Genomic DNA, 21,946 nt, shown 5'->3' with positions numbered 1-21,946 from the left:
CTTCTTTTATTACTGTCTTATTTTACTTGATGAGGATTTAAAACTTAAATAAAATTACGGTAGATGCTAATCAGTATCAAAAGCATGTAGAAACAAATGCTTCTCTAGCAACTTTGTTAAAGTTGCCAGAATATAGGCCAAATGTAACTCATAAGGTAATTGTATTCCAAGCTAGGAACAATGCAATGCTCTTTCCCATACCAGAAATGCAAGCTTTTATGATAAGGGAGGCTTCTGCAAATCTTAATAGCTGGAGAGGTTTATAACTGGAGGGGCAGTCCCTCAAATTATTTTAAAAGGCTTTAAAAATAGCACCTTCGTTAAAAGCCAGTAAATACTTGGAAACCATTGCAAATCATGTGATTACTTCACTTTGCCCAGGTTAGTGGCCTAGCTAATGCAAATGCTTTTTAGATACTTGATTTTTAGATACTTTTAATTAATGCATCTTTTTTTTCAACTTCAGGGTCCTTTGTGGTTTGTTGGTATAGTAGTTAAGGTATCAGTGTAAAAATGGAGAGACCATGAGTTCTGATCCTGCTTTAGGCACAAAGCCAGCTGGGTTACCTTGGGCCAGACACTTTTTGTCAGCCCTAGCAAGATTTCAGAAATGGTTTGCCATTGCTGTTTTATCAGAAAAACTTGATCAGTTAATCCATTCAGTTGCCAGTTAAGTCAACGCTGACTTAAAAGAACAGGAAAAAAGTGGTTTGTTAGTTGCTATATGCCATTTGAATAGGCAGAGTTAATGTGGGGGAAAGATGCAATTTAAATTTTCATTAAATCTCTCTTCTTATATGTTTTATTATTTTGACTTTTGTTGCATTTGGCTGCAGTCTTTGAAGATAGTATGGCCAGGATGGGGTTTCAAGGATAGATTATTTATGCTCATGTATAGAATCTTAAGAATCTCATCAAGCTCACAGGGATTCTTAACAAATAAAAATAATGTGGTAGCCCCAAGTTCCTGCTTCGTTTAGAGAGAATGGCTGATCACTGTGTTAAAAAGAGAGAGAGAGAGAGAGAGAAAAGTCAGGATAGTAGAAGGAATGTTAATTGATACAAAGCAGTCTTAGGAGTTTGCCTTCTACTTAATTGTTGCTTTATAACTCAACATACCTATGATGGAAGTAATTTTGTGACACAATAATGTCTATAGCATGCTGGTAGAATGACAAATATGCCACCTGTCCACAAAAGGCTGGACAAGATTTTGGTTGCTTTTTATTTTCTCCCCTCCTTTCCCACCTTCTCACAGGTATTGTTTATGACACATTCATGCTGAAGCACCAATGTACATGTGGAAACACTAATGTTCACCCAGAACATGCTGGGAGGATCCAAAGTATTTGGTCCAGACTACAAGAGACAGGATTGCTAACCAAGTGCGAGGTAAGAAAACTCAAGGGGAGAACTTTTTTCCCCAGCAGCTGGTAAGACATGTCCAAAGTCATGTTGAGAAAAATAGCTGCAGTGGAGGAAATGATGTTACAGCAGAGGAAGGCCCATCCTGGAATATATAGCCAAGCTTTCTGGCATCATAAAAAACAAATACAAAATAGATGAGTCCACATTTTCAGGCACTTGGTAGAGTTTGTTCTGTTCCTTGAGTCCTAATAAATTTGCTAATCTTTCAATTGCTGCAAGTATGTCCAATTTTGCTGCCTCTTTATTTGTTTTGGAAACCAGCCACACAGAAACGAGGGTTTAAAAAAAGAACAAAGAAAGATATGCAAAGCCTACCTTTCAGTCTCTATTTCAAACACAAAAGAGAACAACAAAAGAAAGTGAAACACTGAAGTCCCTCTGATTACATGTTACTGTACTGCAAGTCCTAACAGCCCTTAGCCAGTTTGCATGGTTTCATGAAGTGCTGGAATTTTTGCTTCAGCAAACTCATAGTAAGACCTCAGATTTCCCTATCATAACTTGTAAATACTTTGAGATTTCATACTCAGGATTTTCTCAGCAAGGTCAGTCCATTCCAGGGGATGTCAGCACTCTTGATACGTAACGTGAAAACGATTAGCCCATTTATAAATTGAAAGCTCATGTTCCTGCATGAAAAACAGTACCATATACATATTTCCTCACTGCTATTCCATTAATTTTAAAGTACTATAGGTTATATTTTTCATGCCAGAACCTGTTGACTCTCTCCCCCCCCCCCCAATTATTATCAATTATGTACTGAACCTTCGTGGGGAAAGCAACTATGCAGTCTTTCGATATTGCTTGATTGATTGATTGATTGATTGATTGAATTTATAGGATACCTTTCTCCTTGCGGACTCAGGGCAGCTTACAACAGTAAAAAAAACATGATAAAATTTTAAAATATCCCAATACATAACTAAGGTTCATAACTAAGAACAAGTAAAAATTTAACCCAATAAAACAGCACACAGTCGTCACTCATACATAATATGGGCCGGAGTGGAAAACCATTGCTCAACGACTCTAGGCCTGCCAACATAAATGTGTTTTAAGCACTTTTTGAAAAATGAGGAGAGAGGGGGTAGTACGAATCTCTGGGGAGAGTTGGTTCCAGAGGGCCGAGGCAGCAATACAGAAGGCTCTCCCCTGTGGTCCCGCCAGCCAGCATTCTTTGGCTGACAGGATCCGAAGGAGGCTGACTCTTTGCGACCTAATCGGTCGCTGGCATGTGTGAGTCCCAAATGCCTTGAATTGCTTTTGGAGGCCAATTGGAAGCCAGTGCAACTTGCAGAATGTTGGATTGATATGGGTGCATCTAGGTACACCCATCATGGCTCGCAAAGCTGCATGCTGAACAAGTTGCAATCTCCAAAGGTTCTTCAAGGGTAGTCCCAAGTAGAGCGCATTGCAGTGATAGAGCCTCGAGATGATGTAGGCATAAGTAACATTAAGGAGACACTTCCTATCCAAATACAGCTGAAACTATCTGCCACATCTGCAAATTTAACTGTGAGGTTGAGCCTTTTGTTCATTTATTTTTTTCCCATGCTTAAAATTAGAAATGGGGTAGGGAAGGATAGTTAAAAATGATTTTAATACCAGGTCATTGAACACTCAGCCAAAAGTGAATAAAATCCAATGATATGAAATGATGGGCCAAAAGTATAAGATTGTTTTAAGTTTAGTACTATTTTTTCCTATCACACATGATCAGCTGTAATATGCCTTGATATAAATCTAATCAGAAAATGAAGGCCTGATGTATTAATTCACATCAGCGTTGTACTAGATGCATAGATATTTAGTAGATCAGAATCATACAAGCCATGATACTTCCCTGTGGTGCTCTGTATGGAAACAAAGGTTAGCTTTTGAAAAAGCAAGATAGGAAGAATGATGACACTTTTATACTTTGGTGTTGGAGAAGACTGCAGTATTTTGTGGACAAGCCAACAAATGGATAATTGAAAAATAAACTTAGGGTTCACACTTGAGATGTAAATGCCCAAGTGGAAGAAAAGGCAAGAAGAGGACAAACATCAGGAAGATGGTTAAATTTGGTTATAGACATAATGAGTCATTGGAAGACCTAAAGGATCAGGTTTGGGACAGAACATCATGGAAAAAATGTAATTACTAAGAGTCAGTGACTTAATTCATTCTAGATATCTATATCTATCTATCTATCTATCTATCTATCTATCTATCTATCTATCTATCTATCTATCTACCTACCTACCTACCTACCTACCTACCTACCTACCTACCTATCGGATTTATATGCCACCCCTCTCCGAGGGCTCAGGGTGGCTTACAACATATAAAAGAAACAATACAAAATTACCTAAATCCAATTATTTTAAACTAAAACTAACAATCTAAAACCCCAATTTATTTATTTTTTAAAAACCCAGTCACTGTCATTCTGACAACCAAACATGCCTTCCATTCATCGGCAGGGGCTGATGTCTAGTGTCCCCCAAGCCTGTCAACACAAGTGGGTCTTCAGACTTTTGAGGAAGGCAAGGAGGGTGGGGGCAGTATGAATCTCTGAGGGGAGCTGATTCTAGAGGGCTGGAGCCCCACAGAGAAGCCTCTTCCCCTAGGCCCCACCAAGCCTCTTCCCCTAGGCCCTGCCAATTAATGTCTAGTAATTACTATAACTGTCAGATAATAATTGGAAAAAATATTTTAAAAATATGAGGCTTCAAACATAGCTGCTACTTTGATATGAATTGACATTGAACTTAGGTACATATATATAGCTGTTTTATTAATTGTAACATTTTTCAGTATTCCTAGCTTCACTCTAAAAGCAGACAAAGGAATTAAACTGTAGGCTCTGTCATATTCTTTGGGGTTTTTTAAAAGGAAGATTTATTCAGAATTAGAATAATAAATAAGCCAGATAAGAGATTAAACTGATTTTAATCAACTGAAAAAAAATCATTTGCTTTCCAGAGGCATATATATTTTATTTCCTGAATTTACCTTTGTTGTTAATTCACAGATTTTTCAAGGAAACTTAGATTCAGCTACTACAAACATCCCCAATCTGGCCACTTCACAGATGCGCTGACTTTAATTCCCAGATTTCTCAATAAGTAGAAATTACATGCAAACTGAGCTATTTTAGGAGTCAATGACCACATATCTTAAAGGTTGGAGAAGCCTTAGTGGCAAGTGAATGCTTTCCTTTCAGATTTCAGATACTGAAATCTGTTGACCTGTGGTAATAAGAGATGAAAATATATTTGCCTGAAACTTTGGCTGCTGGTAGTAAAAAAAAAGTTGTATTTTGGCAAATAGACCAGTTATCTGTCAATGCAAGATAGTGTGAACGATCTTATAGTTGTAGAGAAATATCCCAAACATCATCAAAGTACTTTTCAGGGGAAGATTTCTTGCAAATATTTCAGAGAAAACTTAGTGGGGTAGAGAAGAAATCCAATTACATGTTTACCAATGTTTTTGCCTGAAAGGACCATTACATTGTATATGGATTTTACTCAAAAAAACAATGCCTGGCTAGAATAGAAAGGCAGATTAAAAAGGAACCCTATCTTCTGAAGCCAGAATAAAGAATTCATTTTTCCATAAAATAATTTAATATTGAACAATAGTAATCATTGGTTTTGTCTTTGAAGGTAAGCACTTAACTTATGAATTTTGATTGCAATGTTGATATGGGTCCTCAGCCATTCATAAATACTCAGGAGGGTGAAAAGGGACAGTTGAAGAGTTGTCCACCATTCTTAACCTGAAATGAAATATTGGAAAGATAGACTGGAGAAAAGCTTAGTAGTTGAGCCAAATTTAGATATTTAGCTTGAAAATAATATAATACGAATAAACCTTACTACCAAAGCATAGACACGAGTATAAAATATCTGTGTTGGTAAATGTAACTGAAGGAGAACCTAGTACTAAGTCCATATTTCAACTTTTCTGTCTAATGTCTTCCCCCATTTTTTGTTGTTGTTATTGTTGTTGTTATTTAGAGAATCCGAGGTCGGAAGGCAACATTGGATGAAATACAGGCCGTCCATTCAGAACATCACACATTACTATATGGAACAAGCCCCTTGAACAGGCAAAAACTTGACAACAAGAAATTACTAGGTAGAATGTGTAGCATTTTGCATATATAATTCTATTTTCAAAATGCAGAACGTTTCTCCTTTAGAAATAGCAGAATGTAGAGTATATTGCTGTATCTGCATGTAGGGTAAAGGCAGAAAAGGTATGGTTAAATATGACGAAATGCAATGTGGTAGGCCATCTTTTTAACATAATGTCTGATAAAAGTCTGTCTTTTTAAACTCCTGTATCAGATAGGGAAACTTTTGATGGCAGTGGACTGTATTTTCCAGCAGTGGGAGATGGAATGAGTGAGGCAGTGAGCATTTGCACATAATGGGAAGAGTCTCAATTTTTAGGGCAAGTTAGATAGAATTTAAGGGGAGGGGCTCTTTGATCGATGCCTGTTTAACTATTTTAGAGCTTTTGGCTTTTTCAAAATTATGGGCTATTAAACTGATGAGTTATAACCCACTATGAGCATTTTTAAAAGAAGTAATGGAATGTAAAGTTGCCCAGTTGAATCCTGTACTATAAAGATTATAATTTTGTTCTTTCTATGGCAGTAAAAATAGACACACAAAAAATGTAATGGAAATGAATTTTAATCTTATGTACAATGTAAGTCAGGGGTCCCCAAACCTTTTACACAGGGGGCCAGTTCACTGTCCCTCAGACTGTTGGAGGGCTGGACTGTAAAAAAAACTATGAACAAATCCTTATGCACACTGCACATACCTTATTTTAAAGTAAAAAACAAAATTGGAACGTACTATTTAGAGGGGGGGGGGGGAAAGAAGTCTGAAATTCATATATGTTTATGTTTTGTTTTTAATTTTCTTTTGTTAACACCTGATTGGCTATACAAGGTTTTTTGGCTTATAGAAAAATGTATAAAGAAAGAAAGAAGCATTTTGGCATAATGGTTAATAAGGTAGAAATATAATTGGTGTTGTACTTTTTGAAGGAACGTTAAGGAGGGAATTTAATTAAAAGAAAATGAATGTAACTGGATGACAAAATTAGAAAAAAAACCTTTTGCAACTTTTTTGATGATTGATATTAGTTACTAACAGAATACCGCATTTTATTCATGGAAAATTAGATGGTACACTGTGTTGTCTGAATGCATGTTAAGAGGGGGGAAAATACACCATCACCCCGCGGGCCAGATAAATGGCCTCAGCGGGCCGCATGTGGCCCACGGGCCGTAGTTTGGGGACCACTGATGTAACTGGTATATATGTGGCATGCATACCCCCTTTTCTCTTCTTTGCTTCTCCTCTTAGGTCCCCTTAGTCAGAAGATGTATGCTGTCCTCCCGTGTGGTGGAATCGGGGTGAGTGAAATACGGTTCCCAGTAAAATCAGATGGCAGGAAATGAAAGCCTTCCATATTCCAGCTCAAAGCTTCATTTCTGCTATACAATTCATTTAATTTCTAGGAATAAGGCTTCAAGTCAGTAACAAACAGATGTAGTTTTCATCTGTGACAGAACATGACCCTCCTTGAAAGCCAATAGAGCTTCAATAGGAAACCTGGAGAACAAAAGATTGAGTTTGATATAAAATATTTCTCTACATTATATTTTAATTGCATCTTCTTGATCTTTTCATGTGTCCTTGAATCGTACCGAAACGGCTTTAAAAATCATTCCTTTTGGGTTTGTTGTTTCTTATCTTCATCCTACATTTTATTGAATACCCACAAGAACCCTATATAGCAATTATCTATTGCCTGCAAGCAATAAAGTGATGAATGGGGCCTCAGCTGCATCTCTCATTTATTTCTATTATTTTTTTAAATGGAATATATATCCTGTCTTTTTATCAATACAGCACTCAAGACGGGTGGATTCTACTTACTTTCCCCACTGGTTCACATCACGAGGAAAGTGCACGTTTTGCACAAACAAACTTGCTTCACTCGCTCGTGCGCACCGCTTCCCAGAAATGACCCACTGTGCATGTACAGAATCAAAAAACAAGATGGTGGCATATATGCCGTCATCGAGAAAACTGGCTTGGGGACCTGGCAGGCCTAGGTTGCTGCCAGTTTCAGCAATCCAAGCTGCCATGTTACCACTGGTTCTATAGAACTGATCCGAACCGGGAGGAACCCATCTCTGACTCAAGACAGTTCAAATACAAAAGATAAAATATGAAAATAAAAAGAATGTTAAAACTAGCATAAAATTAAACATCGACATCATTAAATCAGTTTTATTAACAAGCTGGGGCAGCAGTTTAATTGCTGGGTTTGTCAGCCATGCAATGGGATAGACTCCCATCATCGCCCCACCTAAAGTTTGATAGCATGCAAATGCAAGTAGATAAATGGGTACCACTATGGTGGGAAACTAACAGTGCTTTGTGACATCCTGCTGGCAACTGCAGAAATGTCTTCGGACAGGGCTGCCTCAATGACCTTGAAACGGAGAAGAGCATTGCCCCCTATAGTCAGCAAGAACTAACAGAGTAAAATCTGCATAAAAGTTAGCAATTGAGAAATCTGTTGAAAAGGATGTGCCTTTGTCACTTTCCTGAATCCTGTGTGCATTCCATTTTACTTGTAACAATTTTATTTTTATTTTATTTTATGTACAAAATTATAGGCCGCCCTTCTTATTCAAGGTGACTCTTTGCGGCTTGTTTGCATAGGAAGAAAAGCCCCCAAGAACAGCTCTCATTACAGCACCATTTCTATTACCTGTCAAATAACAAATGGTTACTTCCAGTGAAGGACTACCAAAATTTTTACTACCACACTGTGGATGTGGCTTATGAATTTTCTTTCAACATCTTTCAGTGCAAATTGGGTGTTCTAGGATGGAGCTCCATTTTTGCTACCCCACTGTGTCCCCCCCCCAATCCAAGCAGTAGCCCACCCCTGGTTACTTCCCTCATCTCCTAAAGCCTCTCATATAGAGGACAAAATCTCCCACACTGAATGTGAAGTAGTGGTTAAACTGTTGGCCTAGAAATGAGGAAATCACAATTCTTGTACATCATAGGTCTTCAAACTTGGCAACTTTAAGATTTGTGGAGTTCAACTTGCAGAATTCTTCAGCCAGTTATGCTGGCTAGAGAAGTCTGGAAGTCCATAAGTCTTATAAAGTTGCCAAGTTTGGGGACCACTGTTGTACATGTTCAGCCACGGAAACTACTGGATGACTTTGGGCCAATCACCCTTCTAACCCCACCCCTTGCAGTGTTATTGTGGGGAAAAAATAGAAGGAACAAGTATTATGTATGCATTTCTAAACTAAAAGCATGATGGTAATCAAAGATGGAAATGATCGGGCCAACTTGGATGGTTATACGCTTTAGCTTTTGCAACTCCTGTAATCTATGATAAACTTTCATAACAGGTTGACAGTGACACAGTGTGGAACGAGATGCATTCATCCAGTGCAGTCCGCATGGCTGTTGGCTGTTTGCTGGAGCTGTCCTTTAAAGTGGCATCAGGGGAACTTAAGGTAAATTCTCCTTTGAATCCATTGACAAAGGGGTGCATTAAATGTGGTTGTGCTAATCATAATGTAATGAACACATTATTAAAGATGCATGACTTTTTCATCCTTAGAATGGATATGCTGTCATCCGACCTCCAGGTCACCATGCAGAAGAGTCTACTGCCATGTAAGTATATACTATAAAATGAGGGGAAAATATCTACATTTAACTACTGCAAAATATGTAAAAATGTTACATTTTCTAAAATGAATTCTTTTGGGAAAGTGGAATAAGTAAGGATGCATTTTTAAAAAGCTATTTATGTGCCTTGTCCAATGAAATTCCATCTCTTTTTTCTCGAGTAATACTCCACATTTGATCTGTTAATGAAAAACTTGTTTACTTACTTTACTTAGATACCTATACCCCCCAAATATGTATACACAATAGATGTATAAAAGGTGATAAGAATATTATTTTTCATAGTATTCTGTGGTGCCTGCTACTAGAAGTAGCATTTTTTTAAAGGTCAAATAAGAATAGATGCCATCAAACAAGTATTATTGCTTCTTTCATTTAGTGGCAGGAGCATTCCAGGATTTTAGGCAAGGCTTTATCCTAGTATTAACTGGAGAGGTGAGATGCTGAATCTAGTACCTGTTAGAATCACTTAGACAGATGATATACCAATGAGCATATCTTTCATGAAATCTGGATACTTGCTGTAATGAAGAATGTTGGGCTTAGGGAGACCTTATTTTGTTAGAGTATATAAGTTCTTAGGCTGCTTATCTCTCCTGCTCCAATAATGCCATTTTTCCTTTTCATTTTGTTTAGGGGCTTTTGCTTCTTCAACTCTGTTGCCATTACTGCTAAGCTTCTACAACAAAAGCTTGCCATCAATAAAATCCTCATTGTGGATTGGGTAAGGTTTCCCCCCCCCCCCCCTACTCCATTGGTCATTTTACTCCCTTCGGTTAAAGATCTTTGCCATGTTCTAACTGCCGTGCCAAGAAAGATAACTGCCATTCCCTCAATAAGAATTTCCTCCACATCTGATAAGAAGGAAGGAATAGATCCAGAAAGCTTGCTTGTTATTCAAAGCCCACTGTCTGATACTCAAAATCTGAACTCTTGAGCATGAAATTCATAGAAAGTCACAGAAAATAAGAGAAAATATCAGCACTACTGACATTTTACTCAATTTGACAGCAGCAGCAGCAGCAGCCATATTTAAAGGAACAATAAGATTTGTCTTCAGGCTCTTTGTCCAAACTCATGGATTTCTTCTGAAGCTCTTAATACATCAACTTTTAATGTCCTCCTTGGACATTATCTCTACCTTGACTTGAGCCTTATCTTAGGTATGATAGCATCAGCAATTTTTCAGGTTCTATTACTGTATTTTTTGGATTATAAGACACATCAGCATATAAAACACATCTTAGTTTTGAGGGAAGAAAATAGAGGGTAAAATCTGCCTACCAAGCATTAATCTGGCTAGCGTCCTTAGTCTGGTCAGCTTCAGCACATTAGTTTATCTCCTGTTAGGGCTTAAAAAAACCTTATTCTTAGCGAGCAGCAATGAAAATAGCCTGCAAAGACTTCTGGCTGGAAAAAGCCTTGGGAGAGAGTAGCAATGAAAAAGGCGGCAAGAGTGGGTAAGATTGTTAGAACCTCATTAGGGCTGGAAAAAGCCACTATTCGGAGCAAGTAACAATGGAAAAAAAGCCTGCAAGACTTAGGGCTGGGGGGAAAAAAACATTCTTCGGAGAGATTAGCAATGAAAAAGCCTGCAAGGCAGGAAGATCGTTAGCGCTGCACTAGGGCTGAAAACAAAAGCTACATTTAGAGTATATGATGCACCCAAATTTTCAGCCTCTTTTTTTGGGGGGGGGGGAGGTGCGTATTATACTCCAAAAATATAGTATTTTAAGAGCTGAGATGTCACATGTCTGTGTAGCACATTCTTTTGGGAATCTTGGAATCTTGTGTGAGAATATTAATCTCCATGAAATTTTGGCATTCATGTCTGAACTTTTGCAAATTATGTGAAAACACCAACATCTTATGAGATTTGTTGGTTTTACAAAGGTGCATTTTTAAAAATGTAATGTCCACCAATATAACTGAAGAGAGCTGGGAATGTCTTGCTGCCTACATGCACCATGGTGCGCATCCCAAGCTGATTCTTCTACTTAAGTTCTACTTTGTGTTGATAGGATATCCATCATGGCAATGGAACCCAGCAGGCATTCTACAGCGACCCCAGTGTTCTGTACATTTCCCTTCACCGTTACGATAATGGAAATTTCTTTCCAGGCAGTGGAGCTCCTGAAGAGGTATGTGTATTCCTTTATTTTTAAAAATCTGATTTGTAGAAAAAGAGATGCTAAAGGTGGAACCAGAGGTGGGCTGCCAGAGTGGAACGGTGATGTGTGCTCGCCCCCGGGGTTCTGCGTGCTAACGGAGTCCAGAGCAATTATGCCACTGCACCTGTACAGATAGCAAAATTGCACACGGAGATGCAAGTACACCCATGTTTCAGCATGTTTTTTTGTTTCCGTGCATGAGTGGAAGAAAAAAAATGCGCCGAAACACAGACGCACCTATGCCTCCACACCCAATTTTGCTACCTGCACAAATGCAGTAGTATAATTGCGCTGGGCTCCGCTAGCTAGTTGTTGCAGTTGCTAAGTGAAATCTGGTTTGCTAATCTACTTTTGCTTGTCAGAAGATCACAAAAGTGGATCACATGACACTAAATTTGTCATAAATGTGAGTCAGTTGCCAACTGTCAGACTTTTGATCATGTGACCATGGGGATACTGCAACTGTTGTATGAAAAATGGTCATAAGTCACTTTTTTTAGTGATATAACTTTGAACTGTCACTAAATGAACAGTTGTAAGTCAAGAATTATCTGTATTGGAAAAACATTCAAGGCAAGCCCCCTCTGTTCACACTATGTGGTTTTGTAGTAGAGAGAGGAAAAAAACTAAGAGGCTTGTCCAGTACTTTAAATCCAAAAGAAAAAGAACAAAGTCATTGAGTTGTCTCTTTGTTCTGAAGACACCACTTTATGTGGGCAGAACCTTTGTACTCCATGTAAAGCTTGAAAAGGAGAGTGGCTGGTAGTTTTCCACTGACTCTGTTGTATTTCAAGAGCAATATTGATAGTAAACAGTAAGGAAATGCCATGCATTTCCTTACAAGCAAAAAATGGGAATACGGTTCTCAAATTGAACTGGTCACAATATAAACATAATTCATGAAGATGGAGATTTCCAGGAGGGAAGGGGTTTAATTCCAGAGGACTAAGAGGCAACTTGGTCCAGATGTTATATCTGATGGGAAGGTGATGAGAGCCCCTTTTTAATAATTTTCAGAGTGTGTTGTAGATTGGGTTAGTAGAATCTTCAGTCTGGCAAGATTTTGTCTGTATCTGAAACAGTAACTCAACTTGGAAGAATCCCTATGGCGAACCTATGGCACGCATGGCGGAAGTGGCATGCAGAGCCATCTCTCTGGGCATGCCAGCTGTTTCCCATTGCTCTTGTGGGTTCCAGCACACACATGAGTGCTGACCAGTGGGTCTTCGCATGCACGGGAGCACTGGAAACCAGAAGAGCAGCTGCCTGGTACACATGCGCTTGCTGAGAAGTTGAGTTTCTGGTTCTGGTGTGTGCACGCATGCTGGCCAGCTGGTCTTTGCGCGTGTATGTGCACCAGAAACTGGAAGAACAGCAGCCAGTAAATGGAAGCTCGGTTTTCCAGCACATGCATATACGCCAGGGAGCTACTTTTCCGGTTTACAGCACACACACGCTCCTGTTTTGGCATTCGATGCTGAAAGGTTTTGCCAACACTATCCTATGTGTTACTCTTGGTTCGACGCCTGACACATTGGTCTCCAATAATCAGTATCTCTGACGTTGTATAAAACAGTGTGTGAAAGAGAAAGAACACTGGTTATATAAAAGGTAGATATTTTAATATTATGTACCAAACACCCTGTTGTATTTAAGAAAATTACTTACCAAGTGTAATTTGGGAAAGTTTATGTACAAAAATATGTGAATTTATTAAGTTGTGAGTGAACTGCGAATTTTTAAAAAATATGTTGTTATCTTTATTATTTTTTATAAGTAACTCAGAATGTGAACATCTCATTTCTCTTCCTAATTTTTGCACACCATCCAATCCTTGTGAGGTAAATTAGGCTGAGAGAATGTAAAAGTCATCCAACTGACCTCTATACCTAAGGCAGGATTTAGTTTCCTGGTCTTTAGCTTAATGCCTTATCCACTAGACATTTTTAAAAAATGTTTATCTAAAATATGCCATAACTGTTTGATACTTAAATGCTTATAAAGTTTACCCAAGCCAGATTTTTACCAATCTGCCCACCCTCTGCCATACTTAAATATTACTCAGCAATTCTCCTATTCATTGTTACTCACTTGAATCTGGTAATGCATGGCTCCCCTCACTGGGATTTATTCCTACATATCTTTTCTCCCCACACCTTGGCAGTTTACAGCATGGCAAACCCTATGGCTGATAGCTTTTGTAATCCACCATGTTTCTTTCTTCCAGGTTGGTAGCGGGATGGGTGTAGGTTACAATGTAAACATTGCCTGGACTGGTGGAGTGGATCCCCCTATTGGTGATGTGGAATATCTAACAGCCTTCAGGTAGGTTTACTATCCACAGTAAGAATGTATAAAGCTCTGTGGCCCAACCAGGAATGTTTTGATAAGCCCAGAACATTCTGTTTTTCTCCTGGAATATGCCAAGGGGTGGCTTGTCATTTTCAAAGTTTACATGATAACAATAGTGTCCTAATACTGTCAAATGCATTTTTTCCTCTTCTGCTTTGTGGCAATATTCTAGAAAGCAAAAATTTCTTAGGTACTTACTTAATACCTGGGATAGTCCAAGACTTTTCCTAATGAGATGAAAATTAGCTGACTGTCCTTCTCACTTCAACTCTGGCAATGGGATGGTTTTTTTCATTATGTTGCTACATTAGAGCAACCAAGACACGCTGCCCCACAGTTTTCTCCATCTATGTTCTGTTGCCACTTCTTAGCATTTATTGCTTGAGGTGACTGTCTCTGCCTATTGCTATTGCAGATCTCATAGACTTTTGTGGAACATTGGTTTATTCATGTATGTTCATATTATGCTATAAAATTCAGACACAAGATTTGCTTGTTGGTTTTGCAATTAATTCAGGGACACAAGATTTGCTTGTTGGTTTTGCTTCAGCAGACTAACACAGTTCCCACTCTAAAAATTGTTGAGTACAATTAGGAGAAACCTTCTAATAGCCCGTGATTATTCTTAATCTCTGATTTCTGATTTCTAGCATTGAAGGCCAAAAGCCAGGCTAATAATGTACTGTGTAGGTTAAAATTATGAATGATGCCACGTTGAGGAAGGCTTGTCTACAAATATGTAGCCAGTTTAATTAAGTGCATTGGAGAAAGTTGCAAAGACTCAGATGGGAAAGCTGAAATAGCTAGAATTGTCCTAACCCATACATTGCAATTAATCCAGAGTTAATGCTGTCCTGCCTCCTGTACCTAAGAGAAATCTGAGAGCTGTTTTGTGTCCTCCAGGACTGTGGTGATGCCTATAGCCCACGAGTTTTCCCCAGATATGGTCCTTGTTTCTGCTGGCTTCGATGCTGTTGAGGGACACTTGTCCCCGTTGGGTGGATATTCCGTCACAGCCAAATGTGAGTGTAAGGAACGTGGGGCAAGGTCCCTTTATAAATTTAGTTTATAAATAGAGAAAACTTTGCACAGACTAGTTGGGAAAGATATGAATAGATTTCCCAGTTAACTTCCATTATGGAGCTAAAGTAGTTTGCTTTAAAATTCCAGTGTTTCCATAGGTTTCCTAAGCTTAGCAAAAGACATTTGTCAGGTTAGAATTTCAAAACGAGTATGAATATAGGAGGGTGTCTTATTGACAATAATACAACTACCTTTTACAAGTCATAGTTTTCTGACATGCCCTTCCCAGCCTTATTAATTGCAGTGCCAAGAAAAGCTTGTGTACTGTGTTTCTGAGCTCTAGTCTCTCCATGTGTTTAAATGATGCCACAACAGCTGGAGCTGGAGCTCTTTTTATCTAATGATTTTTCCATGGAGATCATTTATTTCTACTTCCTTGATCTTTTGAAGTGTGTATCTCATACAAGCATTATTAAAAACCCAGAACACAGAGTGGCTTGAAGACTATTTAAGCCTACTTTCACATTCCAAGTAGCTTGATTGCTGTCTTCATAAATGTTGAAGATACTGTTTTTCATCACAATAGACATCCATGACTTTTTTTCATCACAATAGACATCCATGACTTTCTTCAATTTCTAGCAAAGAGCAATGTAAAAGCTATCACAGAAATCAATAATTTGTATTTCCTTCTTGATCATGTAGGTTTTGGGCACCTGACCAAACAACTGATGGATCTAGCCGATGGGCGTGTTGTCCTAGCTTTAGAAGGTGGTCATGATCTGACTGCCATCTGTGATGCCTCTGAAGCCTGTGTCTCTGCCTTGCTTGGCCTTGAAGTGAGTACAAGTAACACAGAAAGTGCTGGAAAAGTATCAGTTGAGCTTGGAATGGAAACATCAAAAGATATTTATTTATCTGTACTCTGCTTTATTTTTTTTTACAAATAACTCAAGAGTGGTTAATGTATCCAATGCATCTCTCTATTTAAAGCAAAGGTAGCTAAATATTATTACAAGAAATAGTAATTTAAAAGTATTAAAGTCAAGACAAAAATTAATTGTTAAAGCCTTGCAAAAGGTATCATCTTTATAAATATTCTGAACACAGAGTGGGCTAGTAAGCAAATATCTAATAAGCTCTTAAAAAGGACTATCCTTTAGGAAAGGGTATGTCTTTAAGTAGAAAGCATTCAATTAGTTGACTCATGACATCTTTAATGGTGGTCTGCAGAAAGGTCATCCTGAAATTGATAAAATATATATTTTTGTGTACAGTATAGGAAATGGATCAATGTATGTAAGAAGGCCTCTAATCATGGTTAGAGAAAAAAATGAATGAGTCATGAAAATAGATAGAAGGGAAAATGCAGATCTCTTTTAAATATGCTTGCAGAGTTTATGAGATATAAATATAAAAATATCACATTTCTAGAAGAGTATGGGGGGAAATAGAGACATTAAAGCAAAATAAAAAATATTTTCTTATAATATCCAGTATCCTCTAATAGTCCTCAATTCTAATAAAAATATTTCTTAATTAAGGCAATTTTTTATCCTGTATCCAAGACCAAATCTGGAAGCCTCATGAAGAAGTTAAAAACTACCGGTACTTCATATAATTCAGGTGCAATATGCAAGAGTTCTCTCAAACGTGATTACAACTCAAAAGGGGATAGCAATAACAACAGCACTTAGACTTATATACTGCTTCAATGCTTTTACAGCCCTCTCTAATGTCAACATATTGCCCCTAACAATCTGGGTCCTCATTTTACCCACCTCGAAAGGATGGAAGGCTGAATCAACCTTGAACCTGGTGAGATTTGAACTGATGAATTACAGTATAGCCAGCAGTCAGCAGAAGCAGCTTGCATACTGCACTCACTACCAAAGCTCCTTTTAGTACCCCTGCTTATCAGCTTCTATGTTAATGGCATATCTAAATGATCCAAATTGCTATCCTTCTAAATTGTGGGATCACAGCATTTCCTTGCTATTCTATGCAGACAACCAATTGTGGCATTCTCGGAACACCAATAGACGCAAAAGTCTCTCAAAAGAGCTGTGAGAATTTTCATCCATATTGCAGTAATGAAAATTTAAAAATAAGTTATCAAAAATCAAAAATAATGAAAGATGAAGGAGCATTGATGGCCACAAAATAGAAGCTTTTTCTCGTGACCGATACCATGTCCTTTCCTCTGCAGTATTGAATTGTAAATACAACCACCACCCCCGCCAAAAAACCCCCATTGCCTAAAACGTTTTCCCACAGTGATTCCAGAGAGGTAGAAGTATAGAACATGCCCTTCTACAATTCCCCCTTGATGGAGACATCCAAACCAGATTCATACTTCCTTTGATCAGTAGATATCCTGGTCACCAGAATTCAGCCTATGCCTGGAAGCATTTATAACATGTTTGAAACAATATGGTTTGTTTTAGCTATTTTTCTAGAATCTTATTTAGAATTCTAATACTCTCCTAAGAGTGTTTAGTTTTTCTCTAAATCTGATTATGATTTTTGGCAGCAAAATAATAAAGTCTTGGTGAATACTGTACTATATCCAATACTAGATGCAGAGCACAAGGAGACACGGAAATTGTTACATTTAAGCACATGTACCTTGTTATTAAATATAATCAAACAAATAAAAAAAGTCAATCATACCTAAATAAAAACAATGTTCATAAATTCACAATATTAAATGGATGGAATGGTACACGAAGGCTTTGTGGGAAATTGAGATAGAATTGTCAATTTCCCCAATAATTTTTACATGCACCTTTTTTCTTGGGCTCCCAGCTATTTGAACTATTTATCTTTTCTCATGAATTCTATCCAGACTGGAAATAAAAAAACTAAACTCGAGTTTCTTTGGTTGCAGTTGGAACAATTGAATCAAGCTCTATTGCAACAAAAACCCAATTCAAATGCCATTGCTACATTGGAGAATGTCATTGAAATCCAGAGTGAGTTTTGGGGGCATGCTCTTGGCTTCATGTTGTATTTTTTTAATGAAAAAAAGGGATTTGTTAAAGAAAAGCTTGAACTGGTGATTTATTCTATATCTAGGTTGGGGTTAGGTTTATTGGATTTATATGCCGCCCCTGTGTAATATTAAACAGCACTTATTAATCTGTGTAGCTTTAAGTAAAATGAATTTCAATTCCCAGAGTTCCCCAATCAGCATATTGGTATGAAGAACAGGGGTTGGCAACATGCTTGTAAAAGGCAGGTTGCTCTTTATATTCAACATGGCATTTGCAGTATTCTCAACTAATCTAAAATTAATGTTGCAAAAAAAGTGTTAGTGGTTTAAAATAAAAACCTTGAACATTTTACCATGTGAGGAGTTAGATGCTACCATATAATTCACAGCCATAACATTTAGGGTTTAAACTTGACTTAGTAGCCCCTTAGTAGAACCTCGAGGTGATGAGGGCATGAGTGACTGTGAGCAGTAACTCCCGGTCCAGGTAGGGCCACAACTGGTGCACCAGGCGAACCTGGGCAAACGCCCCCCTCGCCATAGCCGAAAGATGGTTCTCTAATGTTAGCTGTGGATTGAGGAGGATGCCCAAGTTGTGGACCCTCTCTGAGGGGGTCAGTAATTCCCCCCCCCCCGGGTGATGGACGGACAGATGGAATTGTTCTTGGGAGGCAAAACCAACAGCCACTCCATCTTATCAGGGTTGAGTTTGAGTCTGTTGACACCCATCCAGACCCTAACAGTCTCCAGGCACCGGCACATCACTTCCACTGCTTCATTGACTGGACATGGGGTGGAGATGTACAGCTGGATATCATCAGTGTACTGATGATAGCTCACCCCATGCCCCTGGATGATCTCGCCCAGCGGTTTCATGTAGATATTAAATAGCAGGGGGGAGAGAACTGACCCCTGAGGCACCCCACAAGGGAGAGACCAGGAGGTCAACCTCTGACCCCCCCACTAACACCGACTGTGACCGACTGGAGAGGTAGGAGGAGAACCACTGAAGGACAGTGCTTCCCACTCCCAACCCCTCCAGCCGGCGCAGAAGGATACCATGGTCGAAGTTATGCTTTGAGTGAAGTTTAAAGGTCAGAATTAAGATGGGGTGGGTGGGTGGGGGCTTCTTCTGACACAGAGCTGCTGGGGGGAAAATCCCAAAATCAGTGGGTTCACACCCGTATGGCACTCCGGACCACACCGGTATGAACCCATCACTGCCTACCGGGCTTAAGAAAAGCCTGTGCGTGTGCACAGGGGGCAGCGTGTGTGTGTATGCATGCGTTGGGGGGAGGGAAGGGGTGTGGCCATGTTCACGCATGCTAGCACACCCATACACACCCTTGTGGCACGTGAACCAAAAAAGATTCGTCATCCCTGTTCTAGAATTTCTAACCTAGTGCTTGTCAATTGTAACACAGGCAAACATTGGAATTCAGTTAAAGGTTCTGCAGCAATTGTTGGCTGTTCGTTGCTAGAGGCCCAAAAGGGAGAAGCAGAAGAAGCAGAGACTGTCAGTGCAATGGCATCACTGTCAGTGGACACAGAGCAGGGGAAAGCAGACTGTGATGTCCGGTAGGTTCATTTTGGTGTTTTTTTTAATGACTTATCTGCCTAACCATGTTGCTCCAGCATCATGTGTACCACTGTTTCTGGTGGGCAGGAATGACTTCCACACACCCATATCCACTAGGGAGACTGACTGTCTTTTCTTGATTTACATCAACCAACGTTGCTGAGATTGAGAAGCATCGTCTTAGTCTTTATAGTGTGGTGTGTTGGCCCTTCAATTTGTCAGAAATTAGGATGAGTGCAACAATGGTCAAAGCCCATCTGGAAGATGCTGGATTGTCATTGGACCTCGCCTCCACCCAGCACAAAGTCTTTGAATTGGACAGTTCAAAGTGGTAGTAGTAGCCCCTACTACTATGATCAGAACAGCCTTTGCAAATGGTTTAGGTTTAGGTTTATTGGATTTATATGCCGCCCCTCTCCGCAAACTCGGGGCGGCTCACAACAATAATAAAAAACAGTACAGTACACAATACCAAATCCAATGCCCACCCATCCAGTTCCAATTGAAATTAATAATCTCATAAAAAGCAGTATATATAAAAAACAGGCACACAGTCAATCAATCAACAAAACAACATGGGCAAGGGGGAGGTGTTTTAGTTCCCCCATGCCTGATGGCCGAGGTGGGTCTTAAGGAGTTTACGAAAGGCAGGGAGGGTGGGGGCAATCCTAATCTCAGGGGGGAGCTGGTTCCAGAGGGTCGGGGCCCCCACAGAGAAGGCTCTTCCCCTGGGTCCCGCCAGACGACATTGTTTAGTCGACGGGACCCGGAGAAGGCCAACTCTGTGGGACCTAACCGGTCGCTGGGATTCGTGCGGCAGGAGGCGGTCCCGAAGATATTCTGGTCCGGTGCCATGAAGGGCTTTATAGGTCATAACCAACACTTTGAATTGTGACCGGAAACTGATCGGCAGCCAATGCAGACTGCGGAGTGTTGGAGTGATATGGGCATACTTGGAGAAGCCCATAATTGCTCTCGCAGCTGCATTCTGCACGATCTGAAGTTTCCGAACACTTTTCAAATGATTTCATCAACTGCACAAACCAGTAACTGTGTTAACTTCCGGAACAGTGATTGACCATTAATAATCTCCTCTTTTGCCTTCTTTCTTTCTTTTGCCTTCCTCCTGCAGATCGGTCGAAGAGCCAATGGAGGCTGAACCAGTGTTGTGAAGTGCCAAGACTTCAATTTCTGTAGCTGTCACTCTGTGGGTTTAATTGGTCATTTGTGAGTTCGTTAAAACAACAAAACAAAATTATTATTTTTTATCTATTAAAAAGAAAAAAAAAGGAAAAAAAAAGAGTTGCACTGGACAAAATGAGCCTCTGTGTGTGTGCGTGATCGCGTTAGTCTCCAAGCATTTGTTCTCACCAGCATCACCATTTTGTCCTGACTCTTTGGAGATTTGTGAAGGAACTTGGTGAGGGGGCTTTCACATGGATATCTCCATTATTCCTTTTTCAGACATCATTCCCTCCCCCACTCCTCCCTCCATTGGACACTAAACCTGCCTCCTTTTTTTAGGACTGGAAAAGCCGTTTTGCTTCTTGGGGAGAGAAAAAAAAATTCTGTTTCTTTGTCACTCATACATACAGTTGAGAGAAAGTGTCAAAGAAGTGTATTTTCTGAGCAAGGAATTGTTGGATTGACTGATCTTTATTGGTCATCTCCAACTCTTGTAATTCAGTTTCATCTCCTCTTTCCCCTTCCATATTCATATATAGATATGAATATATAATTTTCCCTCCTTCATTTGTTTGGAATGAAAAAGAAATGGATTGCAGTCTGAACAAAGGGACCCACAGCTGCCTCTTGCATTTTAGAATCTAGAACAGAGAGAATTTTCCTATGCAGCACGGAGCCCCAGAGGTTCTACTATCCTAGGCAGGCCATCCATATGACCGGTTTGCATTGAGCCAGACTTGCCCACTTCACCTCTTCCTAAATCTAATCCTAACATTCTTCTCTCCTGGGTTGTTTGTGAAATGAACTGAGGTTGAAAATCCCCCCTCCCCCTCCGGGCTCTGAATTTTCAAAATGCCTTTTTCCCCTGACTTTGCCATTTTTAATATTTTCATTCTCTTTCCTACCCCCCCAAATAGATTCATAAATATTTGGATTTAATGCTACCTTTGTTGCCTAAGTCTCTCTATTCATCTCAGCTCTAAGCTGTTTCTCAATTTGTATAGTTCTGGTTTAAGCTCTAGAAAAAGCTCCCAAGGTGGGGAGAAAGGGGGAAAAAGCGTGCCTTTAAAGTCATTTTTTGTTAATGCCTTAATTTCTCTGTAAGTTCATTTTTACACCATGCCTCCTCAGCCCTATCCCTTTTTCATTGGCCATCTAGTTAACAATTATCCTATATAAAGACAGAAAGGAATCACATATATATCCCCAGCCTCAATGCATGTTTTGGCCCTGATCCTGCACCAGGCGTGTTCAAAGGAACCATGAATATCTCACCAGCCTGGGGATCATTGTGGATGAGCATTAACTCACTTCCAACACAGTGCAGTTCTGTGTGACTGCATAATCACTCAGCTGTGCTTTGATTTGCACATCTGAATTATGTGTCCTGTTTATGCCTGCAGTTCTCAATCTGTCAAGCGATATATGCGTGCAAGCCTATTTACAAGGATGGACCGCCTTAGTTGGA

The 21,946-nt window shown here is 39.4% G+C and overlaps 1 protein-coding gene across 10 annotated transcripts in view; it reads left to right on the top strand.

The window, feature by feature from the left end:
- HDAC5 (histone deacetylase 5) overlaps positions 1 to 20,593 on the top strand; it is a 148,742-nt gene extending 128,149 nt beyond the window's left edge. For all 10 annotated transcript variants that reach the window (XM_070727694.1, XM_070727695.1, XM_070727693.1 and 7 more), the window contains 13 exons: positions 1,259 to 1,392; positions 5,439 to 5,559; positions 6,807 to 6,856; positions 8,888 to 8,995; positions 9,103 to 9,158; positions 9,810 to 9,897; positions 11,195 to 11,314; positions 13,572 to 13,669; positions 14,600 to 14,718; positions 15,425 to 15,558; positions 17,610 to 17,694; positions 19,139 to 19,292; positions 20,426 to 20,593. In XM_070727694.1, the coding sequence (XP_070583795.1) occupies positions 1,259 to 1,392; positions 5,439 to 5,559; positions 6,807 to 6,856; positions 8,888 to 8,995; positions 9,103 to 9,158; positions 9,810 to 9,897; positions 11,195 to 11,314; positions 13,572 to 13,669; positions 14,600 to 14,718; positions 15,425 to 15,558; positions 17,610 to 17,694; positions 19,139 to 19,292; positions 20,426 to 20,465 (1,307 nt within the window). In that variant the 3' untranslated portion in view covers positions 20,466 to 20,593. The remainder of the gene's footprint in view (positions 1 to 1,258; positions 1,393 to 5,438; positions 5,560 to 6,806; positions 6,857 to 8,887; positions 8,996 to 9,102; positions 9,159 to 9,809; positions 9,898 to 11,194; positions 11,315 to 13,571; positions 13,670 to 14,599; positions 14,719 to 15,424; positions 15,559 to 17,609; positions 17,695 to 19,138; positions 19,293 to 20,425) is intronic.
- The last annotated feature ends 1,353 nt before the right edge of the window (positions 20,594 to 21,946 follow it).

Source organism: Erythrolamprus reginae, chromosome Z, assembly GCF_031021105.1.
Source record: "Erythrolamprus reginae isolate rEryReg1 chromosome Z, rEryReg1.hap1, whole genome shotgun sequence".
Taxonomy (NCBI): Eukaryota; Metazoa; Chordata; class Lepidosauria; order Squamata; family Dipsadidae; genus Erythrolamprus; species Erythrolamprus reginae.
This window is presented reverse-complemented; position numbering and strand designations above follow the sequence as displayed.